The 15,046-nt window shown below is 31.1% G+C and overlaps 2 protein-coding genes and 1 pseudogene across 3 annotated transcripts; 1 reads left to right on the forward strand and 2 right to left on the reverse strand.

Annotated features, from left to right (window-relative positions):
* Positions 1 to 224: 224 nt before the first annotated feature.
* LOC123291146 lies at positions 225 to 405 on the reverse strand (annotated as a pseudogene).
* Positions 406 to 4,968: 4,563 nt separating this feature from the next.
* Positions 4,969 to 5,961, reverse strand: LOC123299006 (calmodulin-like protein 4). Its single transcript, XM_044881132.1, has 4 exons — positions 5,663 to 5,961; positions 5,560 to 5,590; positions 5,369 to 5,499; positions 4,969 to 5,258 (listed from the first exon to the last, which is right to left on the reverse strand). The coding sequence occupies exons 1-4, from the start codon at positions 5,663 to 5,665 to the stop codon at positions 4,974 to 4,976; spliced, it is 450 nt and encodes a 149-aa protein (XP_044737067.1). The 5' UTR covers positions 5,666 to 5,961; the 3' UTR covers positions 4,969 to 4,973.
* Positions 5,962 to 9,070: 3,109 nt separating this feature from the next.
* Positions 9,071 to 12,260, forward strand: LOC123298998 (mitochondrial coenzyme A transporter SLC25A42). Of its 2 annotated transcripts, none has more exons than XM_044881117.1 (7): positions 9,071 to 9,259; positions 9,362 to 9,602; positions 9,705 to 9,893; positions 9,972 to 10,107; positions 10,809 to 10,941; positions 11,020 to 11,200; positions 12,019 to 12,260. In XM_044881117.1, exons 2-7 carry the CDS (start codon positions 9,421 to 9,423, stop codon positions 12,161 to 12,163), a joined length of 966 nt encoding a protein of 321 aa, XP_044737052.1. In that variant the 5' UTR covers positions 9,071 to 9,259; positions 9,362 to 9,420; the 3' UTR covers positions 12,164 to 12,260. The 2 variants fall into 2 exon arrangements, with proteins under 2 accessions (XP_044737052.1, XP_044737043.1); XM_044881108.1 differs by having other exon boundaries at positions 9,071 to 9,234.
* Positions 12,261 to 15,046: the final 2,786 nt, after the last annotated feature.

A 15,046-nucleotide genomic window follows, 5' to 3' on the forward strand; every position in this document is an offset into this window, starting at 1 on the left:
CTGGCCCACGCCTGGTTGGCAGGGCTGGGCCATAGTTAAGTTTTAAGTCTGGCCCATGCCTGGTTGGCAGGGCTGGGCCATAGTTAAGTTTTAGGTCTGGCGCATGCTTGGTTGGCAGGGCTGGGCCACAGTTAAGTTTTAAATCTGGTCAATGCCTAGTTGACAGGGCTGGGCCATAGTTAAGTTTTAAGATTATTTTATGAAGAATCCTATTTTGTGATTTATTTGACAGGGACAATCCCAGCTGTACTGCAACACTGAGTCAACCCGCGGTAGAAGAGGAGCAAGCTCTTAACAAACTACCATGTTCCAAATAATAGTTTAATATACTGGTCTCGCAATGCGAGACGTAACAGATATTAAGCTGACGAGAACAGATCTTAGCTCATTGAGCCGAGAAGCGATAACATTGTACCGGTAAAAATATGTTTATATACACCTTACTAGAACATCTTATTAGTGAGAGGTTTTAAAAATAAATATTATTTTGTAAAAAGGATAGTGACTAAAAGACAGAGAAGGAGGAAGTTATATATCCCTTGCTTTGGATATATAAATATGGCAAACCAATGTTGGCCCAGGCTTGGATAATCATTGGATTGGCCAAAGCTAGGATGCCTAGTATAGGCCCAAGACTGGGCTCCCTTGCGTTGGCCGTTCTATGGCAAACCAATGTTGGCCCTGGCTTGGATAATCATTGGATTGGCCAAGGCTAGGATGCCTAGTCTTGGCCCAAGACTGGGCTCCCTTGCGTTGGCTGTTCTATGGCAAACCAATGTTGGCCCAGGCTTGGATAATCATTGGATTGGCCAAGGCTAGGATGCCTAGTCTTGGCCCAAGACTGGGCTCCCTTGCGTTGGCCGTTCTATGGCAAACCAATGTTGGCCCTGGCTTGGATAATCATTGGATTGGCCAAGGCTAGGATGCCTAGTCTTGGCCCAAGACTGGGCTCCCTTGCGTTGGCTGTTCTATGGCAAACCAATGTTGGCCCAGGCTTGGATAATCATTGGATTGGCCAAGGCTAGGATGCCTAGTCTTGGCCCAAGACTGGGCTCCCTTGCGTTGGCCGTTCTATGGCAAACCAATGTTGGCCCAGGCTTGGATAATCATTGGATCGGCCAAGGTTGGGCAACCCAGCCTTGTCCCAGGCTCGGGCAATCGTTGGGTCGGCCAAGGCTAATTATTTCATCTTGGCTGAAGCATGGGCCAATATCGGGGCGCCAAAGCTGGGCTCCCCAGTACTGGACCAGGCTAGGCCCCGTCGTTCAACTATGGCGGTTCCTACATGGGAAGATTTATTATTATTTTATTTTTTTTAAATACATCTTTATAAATAATATCTCATGTGTTATTCTGAAGTATGAGCTATATTGCTGTACAGTTTCATTAAAAACCATTCGCTAGTTTTAGCGTGAAAGCTTAACAACAAACAAACAAACAAACAAACAAAGTAAGCATGTACTTTCGCATTTATAATATATAGAGATAGAGATAGGGATAGGGATAAGTAAAATGTTAAGATGATTTTTAGTCTTTAAAATCAAATAATTTTTTAAATAATCAAACATTATTGCACCAACCTCCGAGGACGTATGTAATTATTTTTATCCATCCGACAAAAATACAGATTACAGGCAGGCTGGAAGCATCTGTTTAACAATCTATGTTTTTCTATGAAACTTCAATCGTGATGCATCTTACTCGGGTTTGATAAAAATTTGTTCAATCTTTTAAAAATCATAAGGTTTTTTTCCTAATCGGGCAAAAAACAGTAACAGAGCAGGTATCAGTAGTAGATTTCAATTTTAAAATGGATTATTTCCCACCGCTGTTCTATAAAGATTTTTGTAAACATATTTATCCGAAGACTATTAAGCAAAAAAATTACTGACAATAAGTTATGTAATAAAACATTACTTTATTTTTGAGAGGTAGTAGTTTTTTGTTATATTCCCGGATGACAATACACCGGATGATCCTAGAGTAATGATTTCTCTTGAATGTTGACATATTAGATAATCTGTCAAGTACTTATACCTACCATTCATTCATAAATAAATATCGTTGTCATTGTGTCATTCCATGTATGTGGTATTGGCGTATATTATACTGCTATTATACTACAAGCTCTGGTTGTGAGCTAATGTAAGTTGACAATAATAAAGTTATTAAATAATACTTGAGTAAATATATGAATATTTATAATTGTGTAGTTGCTATATACTGAAAACCATGGACTTATAATAACAAATGAATTCAAAATCCTTATCTAACATAATGCTTAAAAAATTTGTTGCAAAAAACAGAGCCGAAGAAAAATGTATATCCTTCTGAGCAATTACGTTTTCAAGTCGACGCTAACCATATGGATGCTCATAAGAAAATTATTGATTGGAGTCGGTACTTTATTAAAATTAATTTTTACCGGTTTTCGTCGGCTCTTTATGCAAAAAATTTTTATTTTATACTTTTAGTGAGTTTTTTTTGTAAAACACAACTAAGCAATAAATCACCCTTAATTTTTTTCCAAGTTATATGAGGCCAACCTTGAGGATGATGAACCTCTTCCAATAGAAATCGAACTACTTGGAGAATTATCGAATCGAAATCGGACTACTCTGTAAAAGTCATAAATTAAAAAAAAAAAAAAAAAAAAAAAAAAAAAAAAGCGTCGACTTGGTTTGATTAAAAAACAAAAAATTCGTCTCTTAAATTCTTATGCGTTGCGTGCAGAATCGCATTTAGTGCAGCCACGTGATAATATTTGTAAGTCAAGCTTTATTCATTAATTTATTAAGATAGGTAAGTTGTTAGTATTCTTTATTAACAATCTAATAATCTTTTATGTTTATATCATGTATATATAAAAAATATCAAGGTATACTAAGTTTGGACTAGGACTAGGTTTGTAACGCTTAAAAATATTGACGTTACCAACCAAATTTTGGTATAGGTGTTCGTAAAATCACCTAATTAGTCCATTTCCAGCTGCCCGTCCGTCTGTCTGTTAACACGATAACTCAAAAACGAAAAGATATCGAGCTGAAATAGGGAATAAATGAGCTTTTATAGCGTGCTCAGGACGTAAAAAATGAGGTTAAGTTTGTAAATGAGCAATATAGATCAAGGTCTTGTGTCCGTAGGACCCATATTGTAAACCGTTAGAGATAGAATAAAAGTTTAAATGTAAAAAATTTTCCTTATAAAAAAATAAACAACTTTTATTTTATATATTTTTTCGTAAACATCACTGTTTACCCGTGAGGGAGCAAATAATATAGTATGTATTATATGGGAATATCAGCTATGTGTATGTGACATGTATGTACCTATATGTGGCTCTCTAAGATTGGTTATCTTTCTTTACTTACATGATGTAAAAAAACAAACGATTACCTAAACAATACTGTCTATACATGGTATTTCAACAATTAACTCATCCAATTGTTTGTTTTCACTTGTTTATTATTAGTTTATTGTTTAAACAAGACTTGTAAGAATTCTTTCAAACAATTATACAGGAAGATCCATTTAAGCGTTTCAGGCATTTTTCTTTAAATGAATGCATTTTTTATATGTTTTGTACAGGATTTTTTACTAAGCCGATTTGTTTTTGTTGATAAAAAATATGAAACTTTTGCTTAAAACATTTTGTAGCTAGGCTTTAATTTTTTGTATATATGAAAAACTCTTACATCCAAGAATTTTTCTTAAGGGTTAATAAATACTATTTAAAAGGCCCTTAGCCTGGAATATCAAAATGAATCTGACGATACCTGAATAAATAAAATCCATTCAATCTTTTGGATTTTACGTCGTACTTTAAAATAGATGGAATACTCATACCGTAAAGTTTTCAACAGGTTAAATATATTCTGCAATTTCTTATAAAATTGAAAGTCAAATTCAAAAACAATTTATAATAGAAAGATTCCGTTTTATGAAATCAATTTCAATGCCGTTTTTTCTTTGGGTCCAAAACCTCTTGGAGTAATCCCGAATCCATAAATCCTGGGAGAAACCCCGGTGAAGAATTTGTGGGCTTTCTGCGTGGCGCCTGGCCACGACACAGAGGAATCCTTGGGAAGAAGGGTACAGAGAAGACCCCTTGGTCTAGGTGTTACGAATCCATTTTCGGTACCCTTCTTATTTATTGATATTATTATTATAATTATTATCCAATGCCGTTTTCAGCATTGTGCAACGTATTCTTCGCGGGAGGTTTTACTGCAAATCCCATTCTTTTACGAGAAACTAGGCACTTATATGACATATATGCAATATATATTGCCTATCTTAAACTTATTAGGATTATGTTAATTAATGAAGAATTGTTGCTTATATTTTAGATACCATAAAATAATCTCAAACACTCTTTTCTCTGATATAAATTTTTTTTAAAGTTATTTCTATTATCTTATGGCAAGCGGAATTTAGTACAATATCAAGGATCCTATTTTAAGCAATCAACCCCAATATTTCGTCGCAGAAGTCTCTAATCAAAACAAGTTTAAAATAAGATTTGGGAATTTCAAATTTTTGCCCATCAGGAACGTTTTAAATTGAAGCCATGTTCATAACCAGTAAAGGTTATGGGGGGTTTTGGTTGGAAACATTTTTTTCCTGTGTTTTCATTCGAACTCTATGTAGATTAGCATCGGAAATTGATTTTAAAAATTTACCGCCCTATATTGTTAAATAGTTTCATAATTTCTGTTCTATTTATTTTTTATCAACCCTGATTTAATCACTACTCTTTCAAATGCTATCCCAAATTGCACTTCCAACTTATACCTGTGTAGGTACCTTACGTTACAAAGAGAAAAAGTACCAAGATGTATGGAAATCAGATAAATGTATATTTAATAAATTTAAAAAAATCCATAAAAATAGACAATTTTTATTAAAAATAACTCAAAGGCATAAAATATATTTGTTAATTGTTCAAATATGAATTTTAAAAGGATATAACATTAATAATAATCTGGAACCGGTGCACAAGCAATTTTGATAAAATCTTCATAATGAACCTGGCCACCATTATGCACATTAGCTTCACGAAATATATTATCTACCTCTCGTCCTGATAAACGTTCACCCCAATGTTGCAACATGTGCCGTAACTGTGATGCTGGTATTAATCCTGATCCACTTTTATCGCCCGCTTTAAAAGCGTCTACTATTTCTTTAGGTAATTTTTCAGCACGCGCATGCACATACATTACTTCCAAAAAATCTGCAAAGCTCATTTTTCCGCCCTGGAATAATGAGGAAAAAAACTTATTCATTTAGAATACCTTTTAATAACTCTAAATCATTGTTTTAATAACTCTTTAGACCATAAAACACTTTTTTATGAAATAATTACCTTCCCTTTTAAATATCCCGTCAATTCTGCAATTGTTGGCGACAAGCCCAAACTTCTCATAATTACAGTTAACTCATCAAGTGATTTAATTTGTCCGGATCGTGAGAAAAGGTAAAAACATTCTCGATATTCTACAATAAAAACATTTGTTATAGATCAAAAATTGAATTTTACATTATTTATTAACTTACCATCTATATCTTGTTCACGAAAATAACGGGCCTGAAATTTTATTTGTTAAATAATAAGCATAAATATTATATTATTAATTATGGGCAAAATTATCAAACTTACCATTTTTATTTAGTTGTATAGTTAGTGTTCACTTTTGTTTACAATCATTGAACTGAAGAATAGAAAGCAGGTTGCAACGTCACCTGAGAGGTTTTGTATAGGTAGGTACGGTCACCTGTATAAACACAGAAGCGTATTAAGTTTAAAATAAAAAGGTCTGTTAAACTTATCAATATTAAATTTTAATATCAATTATTTCTTTTCAATTTTTACAATTATTTTTCATATTTTTTAAATTAAATTTTGTTTTTGTTATGTAAATAAAATAGAACGGATCCAATCTTTTCACAATTTCGATTCCATTTACTTGAAAATTATTCACTAAAAAATTTATTGATAAATAAATTATTTACCAATAAAGATAAGAGTTAAAGATTAAATTATTTATTTTATAAGTACTATTTTCCGTTTAATAATTGAAAATTTAGTAAATTTTAACATTTGTTCTTAAATAAGCTAACGCCACCTATAGAAATTTTAATAAACATCAATATATATTTAGTAAGCTCTGACACCGACCCGAATAATCAAACAATGTTTATAAATGCATATCGAAAGATGGAACCACCGATTTATTATTCGCTTAATGCATGATTTTTATTTTAGGGAGTTACCATTTAGTAACGATACACTAGTTTATTAATATAATTGTGTGGATAGACGTATAAGACTTTGAATTGTATATATATTTTAAACTGAAAATTTAACACTATTTTCTAGCAAATTTAAACAAGTAATTATGTTATGTTTTATGTTTGTAATTTCGTCTCTTATTTTCACAATTTTTAATGCAACAAATCTAATTAATTTTTATATTTCAATAATTTTAATTTGACATTTACTACACCATTTATATGTAAACAATTGAAAATTAGTTACATTTTAAATAAAACGCATGATTTTTTGCAAAGATTATAAGATAGCAGCGCTGCTACTATGCTCTCTGCCAATAAGAAAAACTCAGTCAAAAAGTGTTATTATCGACACCCTACCCCATATATGATAATTCATTTAATCTTTAAGAAACACTAGGTGCCGCTGCTAGCTTTCCAATCAGTACATCACTCATTTCGCCTCCTTCGGCTAGACCTGGCTAGATGCATCTAATACAACGGCGCAGGTAAATTATTTATCTCATCAATTCAGGGGCGGCAATTATGGCAGAAGTATAAGAATAATATATCATCGCTACCCAAACAATTCCATATTTTTAAAGGATGTAATAGATTTTTTTTTCAAATAATAATTACATACATACTTCCTATATGTATTGTATGTGGGAAATTGAAATTTGAAAAAAAAAATCAATTACATTTGATAAGAATGAGTCAATTTAACAAAAAACTTTCTCTTTCTTAACAAGTTAAATTTACAAAAATTAAAAAAACCCCGACAAATTTTTCGAGTGCAGAACCCTAAACTCGCAGGGGGGTTAAAAATAGCATTTGAGAACATTTTATCTATTTGAACTTTGCATTAATATCTTAAATGATGGCGATCAATTATTCTCGCATATATAGAGCCTTAATATTATTCACCCAATTTCATTTAGGGATCCCTTAAAATCAAACAAGTCAAAATCACATACAAGTGAAAACAAACAATTGACTGAGTTATTGAAATACCATGTATAGACAAAGTTGATTGCGCAATTGTTTTTTTTTTTTTGCGTCATGTAAGTAAAGAAAGATAGCCAATCTTAGATAGCCACGCATACATACATGTCACACACACATAGCTGATATTCCCATATAATACATACTATATGATTCGCGCTTAATTTGCTCCTTCACGGGTAAATAGTGAAGTTTACGATATAATGTTTAAAACAATAGTACTTTATTTTTTATTAGACACAATCTTTACATTTAAACTTTTGTTTTATCTTTAACGGTTTACAAGATGGGTCCTACGGACTCACATTTTACGTCCTGAGCACGCTACAAAATTTCAGCTGGATATCTTGTTTCATTTTTGAGTTATCGTATTGTGGGACGGACGGGCAGACGGGTATTCAAACGGACAACCGGAATGCATTTTATGAACACCTATATCAAAATTTTGCTCGTAGCATCAATATTTTTAAGCGTTACGTACTTGGGACTAAAGTATACCTTGATATATTTCATTTATACATGGTATAAAAAGAAATTGTGAAAAATAAAATAATTAAAAACATTTACAAATTGTTCTATTTTTCAGGCTGCCCTAAATCATTGACGTTTACTGTAAGGCGTTCTTTTTTAAAATTATAATAAAGAAATGAATATTTTATACAATTGTATATCAATTGTGACCCCTAAGTTGATTATTAGACTACGGTCCTGGACAATGTCAAAAATTGTATTTGCCTGATTTACAAAAATAAACACTATATTCAATTTGGCACTGTTGTCTTTTAAATCAGAGTCCATGTATTTAAATACCAGAGTAGCGCAAATTCAGCAATTTAACTTGCCTGAAAGTTCTTGTTGGATCTATCTGAGCGGGCTCATATAAATATGCCAACTTGCTAAGCAAAGACGGTTGGTCATGATTTAGTATCTATGTATTAAATTAATAATTGTTTTTCTGTTATTCTTTGAAATTAAATATTCAGTCTATTAAAAATATTATACAAATTATATTCAAATTCTTATAGTTTCACGATTTCCACAGTTCTTAGTGAAAGGTCATAATATAAAAAACCAACCTTACCTAAATGAGTTATATAAAATATTTGAATCGAATTTCTTTAATACACTTTCTTGTAATCGAAACTTTTAAGATTAATAATTAAACGCATCTACCGGCTACCCCACAATAGTTAAAGGCTTATATAAGTGCCTTAATGTCTAAACCGTCCCTTAAAGAATTACTTATACTGTACGAGCGTATAGAACAAAGGCACGTTGATTAGAAAGTGTGATTATACCTTTATGCGTGTTTGCTTAGCAGTTCGCTCAAGCTAATTTTGTTGAAAAATCACGAAATTAGAGAAAACAGCCACTGGACCTTATATTTCGTGCTATTTTAAACCATTTTTTGATTTCTAAGCATTTTTGTCTTCTTAAGCATTTTTTCCTAAATTCACCATTTTTGAGATACAAGGTAAAATCAAGGTAAAAATCATAAAATGGATTACCCTCGGAAGCCAAGGATATCCTCAATGATCCCAGATATTTCCCGAGTCTCTTCAAGTTTATTAAGGACAATGACTTAATTATACGAACACATTTTGTATTAATGATAACACATGTAAATAATGTATAAATCTCTGCGGTCGCTAATGACCTAGACGTTAAAAGCGACCTTAATTAAAAAAAAAAAAAAAAAAAAAAAAAAACAATATTCTCTACAATGCTGCTATCTAGTGAGTAAGCGAAAAAAGTGCGCTACTCTATTTTTTCACTAACTCTGTCAAATATAGTAAATACTTGAAAAATGTGAAAACTTGACATTTTCAGTAAACTTATTAAAATTAGTTGTGATAAGTATTTCTTTCAAACATGTGTAACCTTTGAACTATTGGTTTAATTTTAATTCAAGACCAAATATTTTGAATAACAAATATTATGAGAAACGCTAAGTTGGTGAGTTAGTTAGAGAAGAACTTTGGTTTGTAGACTTTCAATTATGTAATACTAAAAAAATAACTACATTCTTATCTACAATTTGAATTAAACAATTACCCTAGATAATTTACACCATTTATTTTAGGCAACTCAAAACTGTATGCCTAGAATATCATGAGTTGACACTTTGTACCTAACTAAAAGATGGATTCAAGAGAAGTAAAAATATCAGACAGCGTTGATTACAGTGTTAGTTCAAAACCACGAACAAAGTTAACGAATTCTGAAGTAGTAATTACAAGTCTATTAGCAGGGGCAATTGCTGGTGCCTTAGCAAAAACGACAATAGCGCCTTTGGATCGCACAAAAATAAACTTCCAAATAAGGTAAACCAAAAACTACAATTTTTAACAATGTGAATCATATTATTGCATCTAAGTGTGTTATTTCTAAAAAAATCAGGAACTAGAACACAATAAATATTCTAGCCGGGTGCCTTATTCTGCTGGGAAAGCTTTACAATTTTTAAAAGAAACATACATTAAAGATGGGTTTTTTGCATTATGGAGAGGTAATACAGCAACACTTGCAAGAATTATACCGTATGCTGCTATTAATTTCACTGCACACGAGCAATGGAAACGTATCTTGAAACTAGATCAAAATACGAAAGAGAAGTGAGTTAACCACCCTTTTATACCAACCATCACAAATTTTAGATCATAAATTGATAAACCTTTTTATTGTCATTACAGCAGGGATTCACATATGCGTCGGTTTCTTTCTGGTTCTTTAGCTGGCGTGACTTCGCAAAGTTTAACTTATCCATTAGATTTAGCGCGAGCTCGTATGGCTGTTACAGCTAAAGATGAATATTCAACTCTTAGACAGGTGAGTGAAGTCTATTTTTCTTTGCAAAACTTAAAACTCTTATGAAATATTATTTCCCAATAAAAAACAACTAAAATATCCTTGAATATAAAAATCTGTAAAAACGTGATATCAAAAATAGAACTTATCTTAAGTAGTTCATGGTTGAAATATAATTGATAATAAACAAATGATTAAAAGGATATAAATGATGCGTATTTACCGACTACTCCGATAATTTTCATTCGCTTTTACTTCGAAAGAATTCCAATTTTTTCTATTTTTGTTGAGTTTTGACAGCCTCTTTCAACTTAAAATATACAGTGCCCAAGTTTCACTGCCGTACAGTGTTACTGATCTTACAACAGTCTTGTAAGACATATTTTACCATTTCTTGATGGATACGCTTTCATCGTCAGGTGATTCAAGGAATACTAGCTCTTATTACCTGATGAAATTTGGGCTTTTGTTTAATCATCCAACTCGTTTTGAACGTTTGCTAATGATCCTAAGTACTTAAATGTCTGCACGCATTCGAAATTATAGTCTACGATGGTTAAATTTTTTTCCAAATCTACTCCATTTTTTCTGCCTACCGTCAGATATTTGGTTTTCTCTTCGTTCATTTATTTTAACAGTTAAAAATATTTAAATCTAAAAGTGATTTCATTGATATTTCAACGAATTAAATATAGTTGTTGAATAATTGTTTATGATTTTAGGTTTTTGTAAAAATTTGGATTGAAGAAGGTCCAAGAACATTTTATCGTGGCTACGTTCCAACCATTTTAGGTGTAATACCTTACGCGGGTGTTTCATTTTTTACATATGATACTCTTAAAAATTCATACAAAGGTAAATAATATACAATATTCATACAATTAAGTTTGATCGAATTTTTAAATTCTGAATATGATAAAATTATTTGTTTAGATTATTATGGAGCATTTCCTACAAACCCAATGATTTCGCTAGTATTTGGTGCTGTAGCTGGCGCTCTTGGGCAAACTAGTAGTTATCCATTAGATATAGTTCGTAGAAGAATGCAAACTTCGCGTCCAAAAGCCAATATGCCAAAAAAGACAATAATTCAAACTCTAATTAAAATTTACAGGTAAATAAAAATAATTTAAACTTGTCAAGTTTATTCTATAATTTTCTAAATGACGTATTTCTTAATTGAATAGTGTATTTCGTAAGTGAATAACGTATGTAAGATTCTGAACAAAAGTTATCATTGACCCTATTCTAATAGTTCAATCATCTATTGAATTTCTTTTATGATTTGTTCAAAATCATATGGAAAGTTTTTCTCAGTTACTCTCGATTTTAAATTTTTCTAAAAAATAAACTTGATGCTTCCTTTTAAGTTCTTACAGTTCTTACTCTTAAATTTTCGGAATGAATATTATATGTATTTTAGAATCAGCTCAAAGCAATGAGATACGTCCCGCTCTTGAGATCTATATGAGACTTTCATTTTTCAGATAATTTAAAACACACTATGTGAAATATTTTGTGTGAAAAAGATGTGCTGCTGTCAGAAAACTATGGTTTTTGTTACTGTTCGGTTCTTTCTTACTCAGCTCATTTATCACGTTTCTTGTGTTAAATTGCTCCGGGTTTTCACTGAAGTTTTATCGACTGGCTTGCTTTGTACATTGACTAAATTATTTAAATTTCTTTATAAGAATTTTTTTTAATTCGAAACCATGACAATTTCTTTTAGATTTTCTACTTTCAGTTTTTTTTCTTCCACAAAACAATGAAAAATCTTTGAGAACTTACATACAAATTTTCATAAAACTTTTGGCTAAAAAATTTTGTCTATTGATTTTTATTTGGTTAACTACCATTTTATTTGTCGTTATATATTTACTAAAATTTTTGTTTTGGAGTGTACTTACTAAATGATAAATATTTTGTTTACAGGGAGGAAGGCATCATCGGTGGTTTTTTCAAAGGGTTATCAATGAACTGGGTAAAAGGTCCAATTGCTGTTGGTATAAGTTTTGCTACATACGATAGAATAAAAGAATTTTTACGTGATATTGCTTTTAAAGTTGATATTGTATAAAATAATTGTAGTAAAAGTCAATAAGTTGTTATTTCAAGTGTGATGACGTTTTTCTTCATTTAAAGCAATTTAATTTTTATAAATTATATAATGTTTTAGCTCGTTTATTTAATTGTATTATGTATATTATGTTGATAAAATGTTTATATAGAGATAATATATTAATTCTAATATATAATATATAATTTCATATTATATTTTCTGGAAATAAAAATTTAACTTTATTTTTTTGTTATAACATTTGGTATACACATCATGAGATTATATAACATTGTTTTAATTGTGGGAAAAATCGTGTGTAATGGTGTGTTTTGAGAGACGGAATTTTTTTATAGTGGAACTGATCTACTTAAGGAACATGAAACCAAGGCTGCGTATGTTCTTTAAAACCATCACCACAACATCGAAGTATGAAGTTCAATTTATATATAAACAAAAAGAAGCGTGTTTAGCAACTTAAAAATGCGTCTGTGTAAAGAAAGAAATAAATAATTTTGAAATTATATTATTCTATGCGTAGGGAGTGCTAAATTTACAGAGAGAGAGAGAGAGACCGCTGAATAAAAACAGTTTAGTTACGAGTTTTCTGGTGACACGGTCAAAGTAAGTTGAGGAAATTATATTGAGATGTTTTAAATAACAAACGTAGCCTAAACATTTCGGCTATGGAATCTGATGTTTAAAATTTAAACTGTAATATAGATTTTCTTTGCATATTATATTAGTCCTATTATACAAACCTATTCGTATAAGGGATTGCCTTATTTTGCCGTTACTGTGTATCATTAAAAATTTTTTTTATCACCGACTCGCTTGAGAAGGTGTGTGAGTGCGCGGCAGGTGTACAGTTCGGCTTGTACACACCTTAAAAACAAAGGATGTTACTCACTGAACTCCTAAAAATTTTGCGATAAATTCATATTCTTTTTTTTAATTTAATTTTAATATCTGCCGTTGATTAAAAATTTTGCGTTAAAAGTAACTAACTAAAAGAATAATCAAGTATTCAGGTATAGAAACAAAGATATTTACAAAAAAAAAGTTGATGGATATGGCATTTAATGTTTCGAAACGAATACAGAGTTGAAATTATCTATGGACTGCTATGGACCTAAATTAGTAGGTAGTGAAATTAAGTGTTAAGATTAATATATATATAGATCCTTATGCTAATGATTAACTAAAGTTTATTCCAAGCTACTTGCAGGTTCTTATTGATATAAATCATCTTACAATATAATGAACATGCATGATTCATGTTAAAAATGTCATTTCGGGTAGAAAAGAGCGTATGTAAATAATTTGCAATATCATTACAAACTTGTATTAAAAACTATCCAGTATTTAAACGAGCTGAGAGGCTGAGGCTATTGATTGCCCACGAAAATATTTTTGCATTCACTCCACAGACTTATACTAAATACAGACTGATAACACTTTATGGAAAATATATACTGATACAAGAAAATATGTCCTATGTTGCCAATTATCAATAAATAAGAAATGGAAATCATAACTCTTTGAGCCAAGTTATTAGTTTTTATAAAGAGGCATTATATATAATGTAAATAAAAACGGTAAGAAGTTTACAAAATAATTGAATATACTTTTTCATCTGCTTATTCCTTATTCATGCTATAGACATACGCGCGACTGCAGATATCGAAAAGATAAAACTAAATGGACAATGCTGTTATTAAAAATGAAGACAGTAAGTCGCCATTGATTCATCGCGCTATATGTTTATAATACAAGTAAACGTTAAAGGGATATAGTGTTATGTACCACTCTGCTGCACATGAAATACCAGCTAAGTAAACTTTTGCTACTTGAGCCTATTTCATTAGTTGTATTTTGCCTATAACTACATTGAATATAACCCTGTGGTTTTATTGGTGTTCCAGAGGACCATGCATACATATACACACACTCCGTTACACGAGCGCCATCATTGCCCCTTTATTTATTGATATTTTGTGGCCACTTTTTGATTCAAACAGCCATAAGAGATTGTGCTCCTGTATCGCTACACTCCATAACAATCCGTAATCAGTGTTCAGATACTTGTATTATAAAGGGTCTCAAAAGGATCACAAAAAATTGGGACAACTTTTCCATATCGATGTGTAATGAAATAAATACAAGTTACATGCAATATAAATGGATAGTTAATTTTAAAAAAATATATATATATTCCACGCTTGAGACAAAAACAACGCCACCTCATTTATAAAAATCCCGCAAACCGTTTAAGCTGGGCATTTTCGTCATAGGATTAACGCAAGGGCCAAAGAAACATACGGACCCGCCTTGACTCTTGAAATTCATTATAGGGATGGCCAACTGATAGTACTCGTATTAAGCCTATTGCCAAAAATAGATGGGATCCACTTTAGAAATATTTGAAATTTGGAAAACTCGGAAGGCGTCAGTTTTCTGAGTCAAACATGTTTTCTGCGATCCAAATGAATTTTAGGAAAAACAAAATATAGAACGAATAACGCATTTCCTTGAAAATTTTTAAGAAAAATTTGATACAAGTCCGTTTAAGAGGGAAACTTAGAAAAAAAATGATTTTCCTGCGTCGCAGGATTGTTTTCGGCAAACCGCCGAGGAGAACAATTTATTTTTAAAAAAAATTAGTAAAAAAGTTAATAATTGACTTTTATAGCCAAAAATATTGTAGTTCCACTTCTGCATAATTATTAATTACTATCTTAAATTTCCTCATAACTGCTAACAACAGACAGTATTTCCAAAGCAAAAAAAAAAATCGCTTTGTTTTAACTTTTTTCTAATCTATAAAAGAAAAATTTAATAATACAATATATATTATTGAAGATGACAATAAACCTGTCAATTGTACCTAACCAGAAATTGTAT

Source organism: Chrysoperla carnea, chromosome 1 (assembly GCF_905475395.1).
Source record: "Chrysoperla carnea chromosome 1, inChrCarn1.1, whole genome shotgun sequence".
NCBI lineage: Eukaryota > Metazoa > Arthropoda > Insecta > Neuroptera > Chrysopidae > Chrysoperla > Chrysoperla carnea.